General features: G+C 37.6%; 1 protein-coding gene across 1 annotated transcript; it reads left to right on the forward strand.

The window, feature by feature from the left end:
* Positions 1-334: 334 nt before the first annotated feature.
* Positions 335-1,262, forward strand: LOC131649396 (uncharacterized). Its single transcript, XM_058919157.1, has 2 exons — positions 335-432; positions 554-1,262. The coding sequence occupies exons 1-2, from the start codon at positions 335-337 to the stop codon at positions 1,260-1,262; spliced, it is 807 nt and encodes a 268-aa protein (XP_058775140.1).
* Positions 1,263-16,709: the final 15,447 nt, after the last annotated feature.

Genomic DNA, 16,709 nt, shown 5'->3' on the forward strand with positions numbered 1-16,709 from the left:
TACATCCGCAACAGATATGACATTGTGAATTTTAAACAAAAGGATGGTGAATCATTGGGAGATTCGCATGAAAGGTTCAAAAGGCTACTGGTTGCGCGTCCCACTCATATTTTGGGTGCAACTGAACAAATGCAAAACTTTGTAAATGGGCTGAAGATGAAGACCAAGCAACTCATTAGTACAGCTGCCGATGGTTCATCAATCTTTACAACAGCAACTAGTATCAGAAAGATCATTGAGGCAATAGCTGCGAATGAGCATTTGGAGCTATATGACCGTACTGTGAGCCAAATAGAAGGATAGTAGACCTGAGGTTGAGAGAAGACTGAAAGCCATGAATGTGGGAACCCAGACTGTAGCCCAAATTCAACCAACCCAACCACAAGCTCCAGCATTTACTTGTGATATTTGTGGAGGACCCCATTTTGCCATGTATTGTGTCGCAACTGTTCATCAAGTTGAAGAGATAAATGTCCTCAGGCAGAATAATCCTTATTCTAATACTTATAATCCGGGTTGGAAGAATCATCTAAACTTTGGTTGGAAATATCAGCAAGGGAGACCTCAACAACAAGCATAAACTCAGTATCAGGGTCAACCTCAACAACAATAGTACCAGCAACAACCCGCTAAGTAGGTGCCCTATAGCACAACAGATTACAAATTCTCAAGCCCCAGGTGCCCTACCTAGTGCAACAGTAACAAACCCGAGAGATAATAAAATTGTGAATGCTGTGACAACACGAAGTGCCAAAGGTGCTGAAATTCCTGAAGAGGAAGATCTACCACTTGAAGTGGATCTTGAACTCTTAGAAGACAATACTCCAACAGATGAACCCATTGTAATTCAGCCTGCTGAGCAAGAAAAAGTCATTGTGCCAAAGCCCATCAGTAAGCTCCCATTCCCACAAAGACAAAAGAAAAAGGGACAACATGAGAAAAATTTTGAGAAGTTCCTGGAGATGTTCAAGAAATTGGAAATCAATATTCCATTTTCTGAAGCACTTGAACATATGCTTATCTATGCTAAATTCAAGAAGGATATCATTTCCAAGAAGCGTACCATTGATACTAACCCTATTCTTCTAACTGAAACTAGTAGTGCTATTTTACAGGGTATGAAGATTCCAATAAAGAAGCCAGATAGAGGTTCACTGACTATTTCGTGCACCATCGGAGATAGATATTTTAAGAAAACATTAATTGATTTAGGGGCAAGTGTGAGTCTCATGTCGTTGTCCATTTATAAAAACTTGACATAGGATATGTGGAAGACACCAGGATGACACTTCAGTTTGCAGATCATTCAGTAAATAGACCCTATGGGGTAGTTGAGGATGTTGTGGTTAAAATTGATAAATTTGTATTTCCTGTTGATTTTGTAGTTCTTGAGATGCCGAAAGATGATAAAGGTACCATGACTCTCAAAGTCTATGATAGACATGGAGGGAGGTACCATGACTCTCAAAGTCTATGATGAAGAGCTAAAAATTGATGTAAGGGACACTATGAAACACAAAGAAGACATAGAGACAAGTCATATTGTTGAAGTTATTGATAACATGGTGGTGAAAGCTGTTCGAAGCCAGGTTCCTAAATCTTCTTTAGAGAGAGTTCTTAGTATGTCCGAACAGGAAATAGAGGACAATGAGAATGAATCAGAGAGAGGAATTCTTGCCATATTGGATTCACACCATCCTTGGTTGAAATCTAAACCACACCGGTGGGAGGTCCCGAGAATTTCACCAGAAACTAAGTCAGAAAAGGATGACAAAGTAGGTAAAATTTTTGAATTGAAACAATTACCAGAAAATCTTAAGTATGTGTTTTTGGACTCTCGAACCAAATGTCTTGCTATTATTAGTTATGGGTTAAATGAAAATGAAGAGAAGAGATTGATACAGGTTCTGAAGAAATATAAAAGTGTTATAGGTTGGAGCATTGGTGATCTGAAAGGAATTAGCCTCACATTGTGCATGCATAAGATATTGATGGAAGACGATCACAAACCAGTGGTGCAACCCGATAGAAGGCTAAATCCTGCAATGAAAGAAGTAGTGAGAAAAGAGGTAGTAAAATTTCTAGATGCAAGATTAATTTATCCTATTTCTGATAGCTCCTGGGCTAGTCTGGTGCATGTGGTGCTCAAGAAGGGATGCACGACTGTGATTCTAAACGAGAGGAATGAATTGATTTCTGACTCGTATAGTAACAGGTTGGAGAGTGTGTATTGACTATAGGAGGCTCAACATTGCAACAAGGAAAGACCATTTTCCTTTCCCTTTTATTGATCAGATGTTAAAAAGACTTATAGGACATGAATACTATTGTTTTCGGGATGGATATTCAGGGTACAATTAGATTGTTGTAGCTCCGGAAGATCAAGAAAAAAATGCATTTACATGTCCGTATGGCGTCTTTGCTTACAGACGAATTCCATTCGGGCTATGTAATTCCCCGACTACTTTTCAGAGATGTATGACATTCATATTCTCTGACATGCTCGAAAAGAATATGGAGGTGTTTATGGATGATTTTTCTGTTTTTGGTTCCTCATTTGATCATTGCTTAACTAACTTTTCTCTTGTTTTAAAAAGGTGCCAGGAAACTAACTTAAGTCTCAATTGGGAGAAATGTCATTTTATGGTGCAGGAAGGTATATTGCTCGGACATAAAATCTCTCACAAGGGGATTGAAGTGGACAAGGCAAAAGCGGAGGTTATAGCTAATCTTCCACCACCAGTGAATGAAAAAGGGATAAGGAGTTTCTTAGGACATGCAGGTTTCTATCGAAGATTCATCAAAGACTTCTCAAAAGTGGCCAAACCTCTAAATGATTTGCTAGCAAAAGATAAATCATTCACTTTTGATAGTAACTGTCTGGCCGCTTTTGAGACTCTAAAGAGTAAGCTGATTACTGCTCCTGTGGTCATAACCCCCAATTGGTCTTTACCTTTTGAAATTATGTGCGACGCCAGTGATAGTGTCGTAGGGGCTGTTTTAGGACATAGAAAAGACAAGCTGTTACATGTAATTTATTATGCTAGTCATGTCCTAAATCCAGCCCAAATGAATTATGCAACTACCGAAAAAGAGTTGTTGGCTGTGGTTTATGCTTTTGATAAATTCAGGTCGTATTTACTTGGTTCAAAAATTATTGTTTATACTGACTATTCTGCTTTAAAGTATTTGTTTGCAAAGCAGGAATCAAAATCACGACTTTTGAGGTGGATACTCCTCCTCCGGGAATTTGACCTTGAGATCCGCGACAAAAAGGGGTGTGAAAACACCGTTGCAGATCATTTATCCTGAATGTCTCCTATAAAGGAAACCGAAGAGGAACACCCAATTCAAGATACATTTATTGATGAAATTTTTTTGTCTATCACGGGTGTTCCATAGTTTGCAGATTATGCTAACTATTTGCTAGGTGGAATTATACCTGATGATTTTACTTCTTATCAAAGAAAAAATTTTCTTTATGAATGCAGATTATATGTGTGGGATGACCCTTTCCTATATAAAAGAGGGGTGGGTGAATTAATCAGAAGATGCGTGCCCGAAGATGATCAGAGAGACATCCTTAAAGCTTGTCATGATTCAGAGTACGGGGGACATTTCAGCAGAGATAGGACAGTAGCCAAAGTCCTTCAATCAGGACTGTTTTGGCCCAGCTTGTTCAAAGACGCTCATTTCATGGTAAAAGAACGTGACCGGTGTCAAAGGACAGGTAACATCTCCGAAAGGAATCTGATGCCTCAAAACTCTATGTTTGAGGTGGAGCTATTTGATGTTTGAGGAACTGATTTTAGGGGACCGTTTCCACCTTCTTTTGGAAAAAATTACATACTGGTGGCGGTTGAGTATGTGTCTAAGTGGGTGGAAGTTGTGGCATTACCTACGAATGATGCGAAAGCGGTAGTGAATTTCCTGAAGCATATGATATTCTCTAGATTTAGGGTACCCCGAGCTTTGATCAATGATGAAGGTACTCACTTCCTGAACAAGTTAATGGGGAATTTCTTAAAAAAATATAATGTGAAGCACAAGATAGCCACTACATATCATCCTCAGACGAGTGGAGAAGTTGAAGTATCCAATAGAAAAATAAAGCAGATTCTGGAGAAAATTGTGGGAGCTTCTAGAAAAGACTAGTCAGTGAAACTGGACGATGCTTTATGGGCATACATAACAGCGTTCAAAACACCAATAGGTATGTCCCCTTATTAACTTGTTTAAGGTAAAGCTTATCATCTGCCGCTCGAACTCGAGCACAAGGCATTTTGGGCTACCAAATTCTTAAATCTTGATTCCAAAAAAGCTGGTGGTTCCCAAATTCTCCAACTCCATGAGTTAGAAGAATTTAGGAATTATGCTTATGAGAATGCCAAAATATATTAAAAAAACACAAAAACAAAATGGCATGATCAGAGGATCGAGAAGAAAGAATTTTGGCAAGGCCAATTTGTTTTATTGTTCAACTCCAGGTTGAAGCTATTTCTTAGGAAGCTAAAGTCCAGGTGGTCTGGACCATTCGTGGTCACTAAAGTATTCCCTCATGGAGCGGTGCGTATGATTTTATATACGAGATCTGAATACGCTATTTAGACTTTTGACCGTTGGTACACGCGTATGGAAGGTGTTATACGCGTATGGCTCTGCCTGATACGTGATCTGCAAATTTTAACCACAAAATCACCTATGTCCATACGCGTATGGAGCGTATGATACGCGTATGGCCCGTCCATTTCACGTATGATACGCGTATCATGGTCTGGCCCCACTATTTTTAGTTTTCTGACATTTCTTGTTCATTATTCTGTTTTTGCATACACACAGTTCTCATATTGCTCTTGTTTTCTCTATAAAATTTTAGAGTTTTTTGTGTCTGTTCCTAAGTTTTCAGGTTTCACATTTATTTTTCTCAACAATGGCACGTTATGATCGCAATTGATTCAGATCTGCTGCACACGAAGCAAAGTTCGAAAGTTTAGCTACCAAAAACATCATCGAAGAAAGATCCTGGACACGAACACCTGAGGAACTACCTGAAGTCCAAGTTATTCTTCAGGAACAAAAGACAACTTCTCTGAACGACCATATTAAACCTGTTAGCAGAGTTCTTGTCCAAGAATTTTATGCCAACGGCTTCAGGACAGGCTCAGGGGAAAATCCAGTTTTGGAATCTAAAGTTCGGGGTAAAAAGTGAATTTCAACGCTGACAAGATTAATCGGATCTTGAAATTAAAGCCGCTCAATGAACATTGCCCATACCAGGAGACCAAATTGTCCATGAAAAGATTCTGGCCATATGACGAGATGAAAATTTTGTTGCTTCAAGAAGGAAAAAACTGGGAAACTACTACCAGAGCCTCTCCCTTAAAGATGATGGTTGTGGATTTGGCCCCAATTCCAAAAGCTTGGGCTTTCTTTATCCATCACACTCTGAGCACAAATCAAAGTGGCTCTGATCTAATTGCTGAGAGAGCATTGTTACTGCATGTCTTTCTAACCCACCCTCCTGTGAACATTGGTCAGATCATCTTTTCAGAGTTGGATGATATTGCGCAATCTTCCTCCAGGAAAGCTCTGGGTCACGCATCTGTGATTTATTTGCTATGCAGAAAAGATGGAGTACCTGTTCTTGATGGACCAGTGTTGAGGCCGGCTAAACCTTTGGGGTTGAGTTAGTTGGCCCACATTGCACCTCACAACATACAGACCGAGGAACCTAGGGCGGATGGTTCAGGACCGAGCGACACCTTAGATTCCCACTTCCACACCAGAGAGTACAACCACTGCACCAACAACTTCCGCTTCTGGTTCATCATCTTTTGCTGCAAAAATGATGGATGAGAACTCCCCTTTGCATCGGTTCATGATGTCAGGGTGGTGTATGTGGCAAGACCAGTGCATTCAGAGGGGTATCCCATCACGATACATGTGTCACCAGACTGAATTGTGGAACGATGTTCAGCGTTTCCGTGACCGTTATTCTAGCCCATATGATGATCCCAATTTCGGACATGTTCACATTCAAGGATTCCCTCAATCGTTTTAGATGGGGGGATCCTATGTTCAGCCGGAATAGCCACAGCAGCTTACCACATCTCAGCAGCAACCCACATATCAGCAACTACCTGTGTCTCCATTGGATGCGTTCGTGCAGGGTGATCATTTTGATATCGAGACCTACATCAATTTTGATACGGACATGTAGGACAGGGATGGCAGGACTGATATGTAGCGATCCTATTTATTTTCTATTTCTTGTGTTAGTTTGTTTTTATATCTTTGTCCTGATGTCCTTTTGTTAGTATTTTGTTATGTTGTTTCTATTTGTGTTATTTTTAGTTTCTGTGTAATCGCACGTTTGGGCATAACTTATTAATGAATCTCATGCTTTTATCATCTAGTCTGAATTTCTTGTTTTTAGAGATAGTGGTTCTAACTATATTGGGTGACATCGATTCTAGACTCCACATCGGTGTAAATCATCCAATCATGTTACCTCGCTCATAGATACTTGTGAATAAAGATCGGACGCACTATAGTCAACGTCATCCCTAAAGACAAACAGCTTCGTGACGTCTTTTACGAAAATTCACCATATGGGGAGATATTAGGAGACCTGTCAAATTCAACCTACCATGGTGAGATCAGATACAACCTATTGTTCATTCATTTCCATGAGAGATATTCGGGTATGATTCTACTATTCAAAGTTTGCATGCGTCCTTTTCTTTTATATACTGCATAATAACACACTGTGGCAAGTTTTTCTTTCACTCTATAGGCTTTTATAGTCACCCTATCATTATTATCATTTGTTAACCAATTTCGAGCCCGAAAAAAAAAATTGTTTCTTTTATTCTTTATAACACACCCTAGTTTAATTATTCATCCCCCTGTTTCAAGTATGCAAATTAAAATAGTTTGTTTGTCGGCTTTGGTGTAAGTTTGGAGTTGTTGTTGGAATAGCAACATGTAAGTTTGAGGTAGCTATGCACTGATATTTAAAGGATGAATTGATAAAATGAGTACCGTAAAGAAAATAAGGCACATATAAAAAAGAAAAGAAAAAGAGGAGCCAAATAAGCTTACAATGAAAAGGTACTTATCATGAAATTGAGTGTAAACACTTTAACCCTTGAGAGAATTGGTGAGAGTGTGAGAGAAGCTGACAGGTCGAATGATGCTCAAAATGGAAGTGTGTTTGAGAAATGGTTGCAACAAACTGAAACAAATCAAGGGTGACGGTTGAACGAGGTGCGAAAGATTTCACAAGTATTGTGGTACGAAGTTTTTTCAAATAAGTTTGGGGTGATATGATTGATTTTGATTCTAAGTTGCTTAAGGACAAGCAAGAATTCAAGTTTGGGGTTGTGATCAGTCACCAGTTGTGTTAGTATTTCACCATTTAAAAAGAAGAAATTCAGGTAAAACTATCTGATTTACAACATGATTTTTAGTCATTTGAGTCGTATTGTGTCAAAGTATATTTTGTTCAAAGCAATCTCTTTGTGGTTCTTTTTAAGCTCTTTTGGTATAGTTGTGTTGGTTTCAGGTTCGAGAGTATGGATGTTCAAAATCAGGAGCACGGAACTGGGCCAGGAAAGTGGAGAAAGTAGGAAATCTAAGGCAAGAAAGGCCACACGCGTATGGCACAAATGATACGCGTATGGCTCAACAAAGTTGCGCACCTCATACACGTTATGAGATTTTCAAGACAAAATATGGTTCTGCTCATACACGTATGATAATGTCATACGCGTATGGCCTTGGTCTGTACGCGTCCCATACGCCCTCTAGCGATTTAAAGTGCAAAAACATTTTTGTTCATATGCGTATGCTTCAAGTCCATACGCGTATGAGGGCCCAATTTGGCTGAAAAGCCCAAGCTGCACTATTTAAGAAGAAAACGTTATTTTTCATAGGTGGACGATTTCAGAATTTGGCAAGGGTTTCACATCATTCAAGAGTCTACACAATTTAAGATTGACTCCTTGACAGATTTTGTAATGACAAAAATTATTTTCATTGTTTTATTTTCCATTATGAGTAGCTAAACCCCCCATTGGTATGAATGCAATGACTTCTTAATTTCAGAATTATGATTTGTTCTTATTATTGCACGTTATACTTAATCCGTCGGAAAAACGGATTTTAAATCCATATGAACATTTAAACTGGATAGTAATTGTTTATGGAACTGAATAAGAACATCTGATAATAAATATGACCTAGGGCTAGGGATAATTTATCAGAACCGAATATTCTTGGTAATAGATAGCTTGATCATGACCGTAAATATCTACGGACATAGTAATTAGGTAATTCTTGTTAATGAAATTTTCACTAAGGCTTTAGAATTTGTTGCTCTTAAGAACCGGTAATTATATCTTATTGAAGTTGTTATTGCATTGATTCGTCAAGGCATTACAAGACGAATCACTCCCCGAAACCTAGCAATTCGCTCCCATTTGTTAATCATTTCACTATTTTATTGTTTTATTTAATTACTCTTGAGTTGAATATAACCAACTTCAAAACCCCCAAAGGATTTTTGTTTAATTGAAATTATCATGAACTTTATATCGTCACGCAGTCCTCGAGATTCAACATTAGGGATTATTTCATTTTATTACTACATCGGTAGAAATAAAACACTTTCTATTTTCCGATCAGGGTTTTAAACCTAAGGGATTCTCAAATCAGGGTTTTAGAAATTAGGGTTTTGAAACATACACCTAAACCTAATTCATTTTAATTGTTAAACACTAAATTCTTTAAGAGAAAAGGTCTAAGGTTACATAGATAAGTGAAAGACACTCTAACCTAACCCTAAACAAATATTAACAAACTTTCATAAAGTTCTATAAAAGAAATAATCAAAATAAACAATTTTTAGTTTATTTTTCAAACATATAAGAACATGTTTCTGATTAATTTTTAAATAATGATAAATAAAATAATTTTTGGATTTTTTAACATGGTATTAAAATAAACTAATTAAATAAACACACAAAAATAGAAGATATTAAAAAGACCTATTTTTCTATTTTTTTATGGATTTTCAAAGTTTAAAAGGAAAATGAAATAAACTAGTGATAAAAAAATGGTTTTGGTCCCAAAGGGACTTGAACCCACGCCCTTTGACTCATAACACAACATGGACGATCTCAGCTGCGCGTGTATGGTGACATAACAATGCAAACAGTTCATAAAATATGTAACTTAGTTTAACATGGAAAAATACAAAATAAAACAAAAGTCTGGGGCGAGGGGAATTCGTTTATGGAACAACTTCAACACAATATAATATAACAATGCGCGCCAAAATTCAAATTTAAAAAACAACAAAGTTCATCTTCCTCGTGTGAACACAACAACAACATCAATGGAGATTTTTGAATTCTCTCAAAAGTTAATCATTTTGGACAAATTAAGACCCTAAACTCATTAGCATTTCAACACGAAATTAACAATATAACTCAATAAAATTAACAGTCAAAGATAAGCATGAATTTCTGGAAAAACACAAAGAACCTTAACACTCAATTTTTAAATTAAACTCAGGAATTGAACAATCAAGCCCTAAAACGTTAGGGCTATTAATCCCTACTTGATTCTAAACAGAATATGAACAAGTTTCAATCAATTTGATGCTTAAACAAGTATGCAAGAATTCAAGAAAGTTACCTTTGAAAATGGTGAAAATTCTTGTATGACAGACTGAGGATGTCATTCACGATGTCAAGACATCTGATATGTTATTAATGTAGTAGAGGCAGAACAGAAAGATCCCCCAATTTTTAATTACCCCTAATAAGGAGTCAATGAGCACTGGGATCATATATGTTCTATCAACATAACCATAATGTAAATTTCACTTGGTTCTTTAAAGGAACAACTAACACTTCTGATCCTGATGTTATACAAGATGTCATAACATCTACAACTGAACAAACAACATAATGCAAAAGATAAATAACACAGTTAATTGCTAACCCAATTCGGTCTAACTTCGTACTCTGGGGGCTACCAAGCCAGGAAGAAGATTTCACTATCAGTAGTACTATTTTATGTAAACAACCTCTGGTTTACAGATAAACAACCTCTGGTTTGCGCGTCAATCATACCATAAAGTGTTTTATACCTTTGCTCTTGAAAGGTGGAGTAGGCCGTAAATTGTCTACCTTGCTCAGTGACACATAAGGTCAAAGTAGTAAGGCGTTCATTCATAAAATTTTGATTTTCAATTTGTTGAAGGTGCATAGCCTCAAGCAAATTTGCAATATTTGAGCCTTCATTTCCAGCACGCACATTTTCATCTTCATCTTCACCTTCATTCTCTTCACCTTCTTCAATATCCATATCATCTTCATCATCACTATTTCCTTTGTTGAGGTCTGCATTTTTTCCTCTTAGAACAGCTCGGTTGGATCCACATGCATGATTATAGAAGAATCCCGTCATGTTCAAAGTTTTCTTGGTGAACTCTTGGTCAATTGGAATGGACAACATCGGAAGATGTTGAATCCCAATATTTGCCTTGTTCAGCACCCATTGGATGAAAGAGGAATAGCAAAGTGCGCTGTCTCTACCAGATTCCTTCAACTCAAACATCTGCTTCGCAATGAAGTGAGGCCAATTCACTTGAATTAGGATCTTGATCAGCCAAACTAGATATACCTCTTGTTCATCAACACGAGAGTATCCTCCTTACTTAGGGAGGATGATTCGTGCCACAATCCACTGCAGAATTCTATCCACTATGTTCAGCAACCAGGTAGTAGCAACTCTTAGGAACAAATTGCTCCGAACGATATGATCAACATGGGGGTGCCTCAACATATTGTTAAATTCAACATTGTAGTCAAATTTAGCCATCACATTTGTGTCAGTTACAGTTACCGCATCATCACTTAGCGGAAACAGACTGACATGCTTCCAAGTATTGTCGGTAATGGCATATGTAGTCGTGCCCATCTGAAAATTGAAAGAACTGCCATGGAAAGTTCCTTCTATCCCATTATAGAAAATCTGAACCAAATCCTCATTATAATCTTGACTTAATTCTAGAAAAGCACCCAATTTTTGAACTTCAAGCAAATCAATAACCTGTTGTAGATGAAGTCTACATAGGGTTCCAGTGAATAACATGAATTACTTAATAACTTTCCTCTTGCTAAAGTTTGACGAGTAGGATTTAACTAGTTCATCAGGAATTAGAGAGAGAGCATTTACTGGTTCAGGTTGTTGTTGAGAAGAGGGGTCCCCTTGTGAGCTCTCTTCCTTGAGGACTTGTGTGAATCCATTGATGAATGATTGAGAGGATTTTGAGAGAGTTGAAGTTGGAGATTTTAGGGTTTGATGGTGGAGAGGTCGACGACGCAGAGAGAAAGAGGAGGAAATGATTTATCCTTTAAGCCCTTTTTAAATTTAACCTATTTTTGAAATTCTGCGACCGATTCATCGACCTATGCAGGTCATGGGTCGACGCATTAACTTCATATTTTTAAAAGATTTCTTGTGATAGGTCGACTCATAGAAAGGGTAGGTCGGCCTATTTTTGGCATTTTTCAAAAATTGGTTAAACTCAATATATGTATGCATGAGACTACCAAAATATGCATAAAACATACACACTTATGAACAAGTAGCAAGTTTACCATGTTGATGCATTATCATGGGAAGAGTCTAAGGTTGAAACGATATTACCTTTACACATGGGAGATAGATAAATATGCCCTCGCATATCTTGAATAAACACTTCAACACATTTGTGAGAACATAGATGATAATAATGATAATAAATAGAGCATATGCAACTACTCATAATTGCAACCTTTCTCATATATCAAGGACACCAAGTTTCCTATGATTGTGAAAGAAGGGCTCGGTAGCGAGTGGTTTTGTAAAGATATCCGTAAGTTGATTTTTGTTTTCAACATGCTCAAACACTACATCGCATTTCTCCACACGATCTCTAAGAAAATGGTGTCTAACTTCTATGTTCTTAGTGCGAGAGTGCAAGACCTGATTTTTGATTAAATTTATAGCACTTGTGTTATCACAAAATATGGGAATATGATCAAGCTTGACATTGAAGTTAACTAATTGTTGCTTGAGCCACAAAATTTGATCACATTAATTACCAGCCGCCACATATTTCGCCTCGGCGGTTGACAAAGCAACAGAAACTTGCTTCTTGCTATGCCAACTTACTAAGGAGTTTGAGAAAAAATGACGTGTACCATTAGTTCTTTTCCTATCCAATTTGCTATCGGAAAAGTCAAAATCGTAATACCCAACCAAAGAACAATCACTACCTTTGGAGAACCATAATCCATGCATAGTTGTACTAACAAGATACCTAAGTATGTGCTTAACGGCTTTTAAGTGAGACTCCTTAGGACATGAATGGTATCTTGCACACATGCAAACACTAAACATAATATCGGGACGAGAAGCGGTAAGGTAAAGTAAGGAACCAATCATACCTCTATACCTTTTTACATCAACCGGCTTACCATGTTCATCCCGATCAAGATTTACCGCGGTAGGCATTGGGGTGTCAATGGCCTTTGACTTTTCCATGTCAAAGCGTTTGATAAGCTCTTGACAACACTTAGTTTGACTCACAAATGTGCCTTCCTTTAGTTGCTTTATTTGGAGTCCAAGAAGGTAGTTTAGTTCACCAATCATGCTCATCTCAAATTCTCCCTGCATAAGCTTAGAAAATTCCTTGACAAGAGTAATGTTAGTAGACCCAAAAATAATATCATAAACATACACTTGAACTAATATAGAATGCTTTCCATGTCTTTCAATGAATATAGTGGTATCTACTTTCCCTCTTGAAAAACCTTGATTTATCAAAAAGTTACTAAGCCACTCGTACCAAGCTCTTGGAGCTTGTTTAAGACCGTACAAGGCACGCTTAAGTTTATAAACATGATCGGGATAATCAATGTTTTCAGAGCCGGGAGGTTGAGATACGTAGACCTCTTCATTAATAAACCCATTTAGAAAATGCAAATGCAATTAACAAGCGTATTGCGTTGAGTCGGGCGACCACAGAATAAGTCTCCTCATAATCGATCCCTTCCTCTTGGCTATACCCTTGAGCAACAAGACGGGCCTTGTTGCGAGTAATAATTTCGTTTTCGTCTAGTTTGTTCCTAAACACCCATTAAGTGCCAATTACACGATGGTCTCGCGGAGGAGGGACAAGGTTCCAAACCTCATTTCTCTTAAATTGGTTCAGCTCTTCTTGCATAGCTAAATACCAATGCTCATCGACTAATGCATTTTTGGAGTCTTTAGGCTCAATTTGAGAGACGAAAGAATAATAAAAACTAAAGTTACTTATCCTTGACCGTGTTGTTACTCCTTTTGATATGTCTCCTAGAATATTCTCGATATGATGATCCTTAGAATATTTCCATTTAAGAGGAAGATCATTCTTGTCACTTGGTTGGTCTTCCACTTTCTCTTTAGGTGCTTGATCCAATTCCTCTTTAATATTCTCTGGTGAGAGGCAATGTTTATCTTTCTCAAGCTTAGCATTCGGATCCTTAAGTATACTCTCAGTTGAGATACCTGCACCATTAAGAACACTACCTTTCCCGACAACTTTCGGACAAGACTCATCAAAAGAAACATGTACGGAATCTTCAACAATATGTAACCTTTTGTTGTATACTCTATAAGCTTTACTAGATTGAGCGTATCTTAGAAAGATACCCTCATCCGCTTTTGCATCAAATTTACCAAGGTTTTCCTTTCCATTATTTAAAACAAAGCATTTACATCCAAATACGTGAAAGTGGGATATGTTTGGTTTTCTTCCTTTTAAAAGTTCGTACGGTGTTTTGTTTAGAATAGGTCGTATCAAGATCCTATTGAAAACATAGCAAGCCGTATTTATGGCATCGGCCCAAAAATATTTTGGAAGCCTATGTTCATTAATCATAGTTCTCACAAGTTTTTCCAAAACACGGTTTTTACGTTCCACCACTCCATTTTGTTGTGGAGTTTGTAGTGCGGAAAAGTTATGATTAATGCCATGATTTCCACAAAACTCTTCAAAATGATGATTTTTAAACTCACCCCCGTGATCACTTCGGATGGATACAATGCTAGTGTTCAACTTATTTTGAAACGATTTGGCAAATTTCTCAAATGTGGAGAAGGTGTCACTTTTTCTTGCCAAGAAAATCGTCCAACAATACCTAGAGAAATCAACAACTATGACAAACCCATAATAGTTCCCACCTAGACTTTTTACTCTAGATGGTCCAAAGAGGTCCTTATGAAGAAGTTCAAGGGGTCTCGTTGTAGATACAATGTTTTTATATTTAAAAGAGATCCTCGTTTGCTTCCCCATTTGGCACGCATCACATAAGTTATCTTTGGAGAACTTAATTTTGGGTAGGCCAACTACTAGGTCTTTTGAGACGATTTTATTGAGCAAGTCAAAGATGACGTGAGCCAAGCATCTATGCCAAAGCCATGAGTCTTCACTCATAGTTGCTAGACATTTGGCCTCGGTCAAAGATACCTCATTTAGGTCAAGCATGTATGCGTTGTTTACCCTCAGGCCTTTGAACACATCATCTTTCTTATCTTCGTTTCTAATTGTGCAACTTTCTTTTGAAAATGATACCGAGTATTCTTTGTCGCACAATTGACTGATGCTAATAACATTATGTTTAAGGCCCTCAACTAAAAGGACGTCAAAGATAGTAGTAGAAGAGGGATTACCTACACTACCTTTACCGAGTACTGCACCCTTGTTGTTATCACCATAGGTCACAAATCCTTTCTTCTTAGCCACAAAGTCATAGAATAAGTATATGTCACGCGTCATATGTCTTGTGCATCCGCTATCTAGAAACCATCTTCTCTCGGATGGCTCAAGACATTCCACCTACAAATTTAAACAAGGTAAATAGGTACCCAATCTTCATTGGGTCCTTGTGTGTGAGTGAAACAAAGGTTGCTCTTGGGAATCCATTTGAAAATGCCTTTGGGAACCAAAATCTCCTAAAGCGATATTTTCTAATGGTATGACCCCTTTTGCAACAATATAGACATGTTGAATTCTAGTGGCCATTACATTTTCTAGATTGATATTTTATCACATAAGTGTATCTTTGATATGGATTTATCATACTATTTTTGAAATGTGATCGATCAATGGCATATGTAATTTTAGGTTGTGAAGCCTTGTCTAATTTGGCTTTCATAGTTTTAACTTCTTTTTGCCAAATGTGACAAGTTTCACATCCTCCCCATCTAAACCAAGAACTCTTGTCATCTTCGCTTTTGTCTTTGATACTTTTAATCATAGATTCCTTGAGAGTTTCTACTTCCTTTTGGGAATCGGAAACTTTCTTGTCAAGGTATTTGAATATCTTTTTATTTGAAGCTAAGCATTGAAAAGCTTCCTTGGTGTGGTGTCGTTTTCTTTACCTCCCCGTTTCACTTGGGAGGACGGCACGCTAGACCCTTCACGCGAAATTTGGAAGGAGAATGCGCCCGTGGTGGGATGAATTTTATTTCAGTTCTTCCTACGATATCACACGAACTTTCTTATTTGTCCTACGAGTAGGAAAGGGAAAAAAAGATCTCAACTAAACCCTAGGAGTTTGCTAAGTGTGGGGATTTCACCTAGACTAGAAATTCTGGAGTCCGGGGGGTCGGTTATACATAGGGAAGTGTTTAAACACCCTACATATCTGTAGTACTCTACAGGAACCTTCTCTGTGTCATTGTGATTGTGTTTATTGCTAATTATTGGGAAAGTTTCTCCTTTGTGTTAGGAGAAGGAATTGAATTGATTAAAGAAAGACAGACAGACAAACAAACTGACTATTTTTGGTATTTTATTAGCTCGCTGAGATTCCTTGTGAACCTCATGCCTACATATCCCTAGTGGAAGTCAGAGCTTAATGTAGTTCGGGGAACTAACTAGGGAAATTAATGTTTTTGGTGCCTTGCTTGAAGCTCAAGGTTGAAGCTTGGAATTAAATCTCTGTTTACAGTAAAGAGACATGAAATTATCTCTACAGAGAGGTATTTGTACTATTCTACCACAAACATTTAAAGGAGTGACAGAATAATTGAATTCATTTCATTCAAGAGGGGGACCTTACTTGTGTGTACAAGTATGCCAGTCAGATGCCTCTTAAATGAAAGAAAGATGCTCGTCCAAATTAGGGAAAGTTAGCACATGTCTGGGTTTTACTGCCAGCTCATGCCTTTCAAAATCCTAAATGGGAGACTTGTTTGAAATTAAAATTGAAATGTAATGTTTGTTTATTTGAATGTGGTAGAGTAGTAAAAATATCTCTCTATAGAGATAAGCTATGTCTATCTACTGTATAAAAGATTTGACTTTAGCTGGCTTGTATGAGGCCCAAGCTTGAGGCTTTTTGATTGATTTATTAATGTATTATTTGACTCTGGGAGATGGCTCCACTGGAAGTTAATTACAGGGTATTTTTGTGTTCTGTACAAAGCCCAGAATTGAGGCTGACTCTAGTTAGGGAAAACATTGTTTTCTGCCTTGTACAAAGCCCAAGGTTGTGGCAGACTCTTTTTTAAATGGATTGAGTATGGATGACTCTATGGGAAAAGATCCTAGGTGTTAGGAATCTTTGACACATGAAAGTATGGTTTATCTGCCTTGTACAAAG

Source organism: Vicia villosa, linkage group LG2 (genome assembly GCF_029867415.1).
Source record: "Vicia villosa cultivar HV-30 ecotype Madison, WI linkage group LG2, Vvil1.0, whole genome shotgun sequence".
In the NCBI taxonomy this organism is placed as follows: domain Eukaryota; kingdom Viridiplantae; phylum Streptophyta; class Magnoliopsida; order Fabales; family Fabaceae; genus Vicia; species Vicia villosa.

What these genes read in the sequence shown, in the direction of transcription:
- LOC131649396 (XM_058919157.1), top strand. Translation starts at nt 335, where the DNA reads ATGAATGTGGGAACCCAGACTGTAGCCCAAATTCAACCAACCCAACCA. An exon ending in GGAGGACCCCATTTTGCCAT is followed by an intron (nt 433 to 553) that starts GTATTGTGTCGC and finishes TGGAAATATCAG; the next exon opens with CAAGGGAGACCTCAACAACA.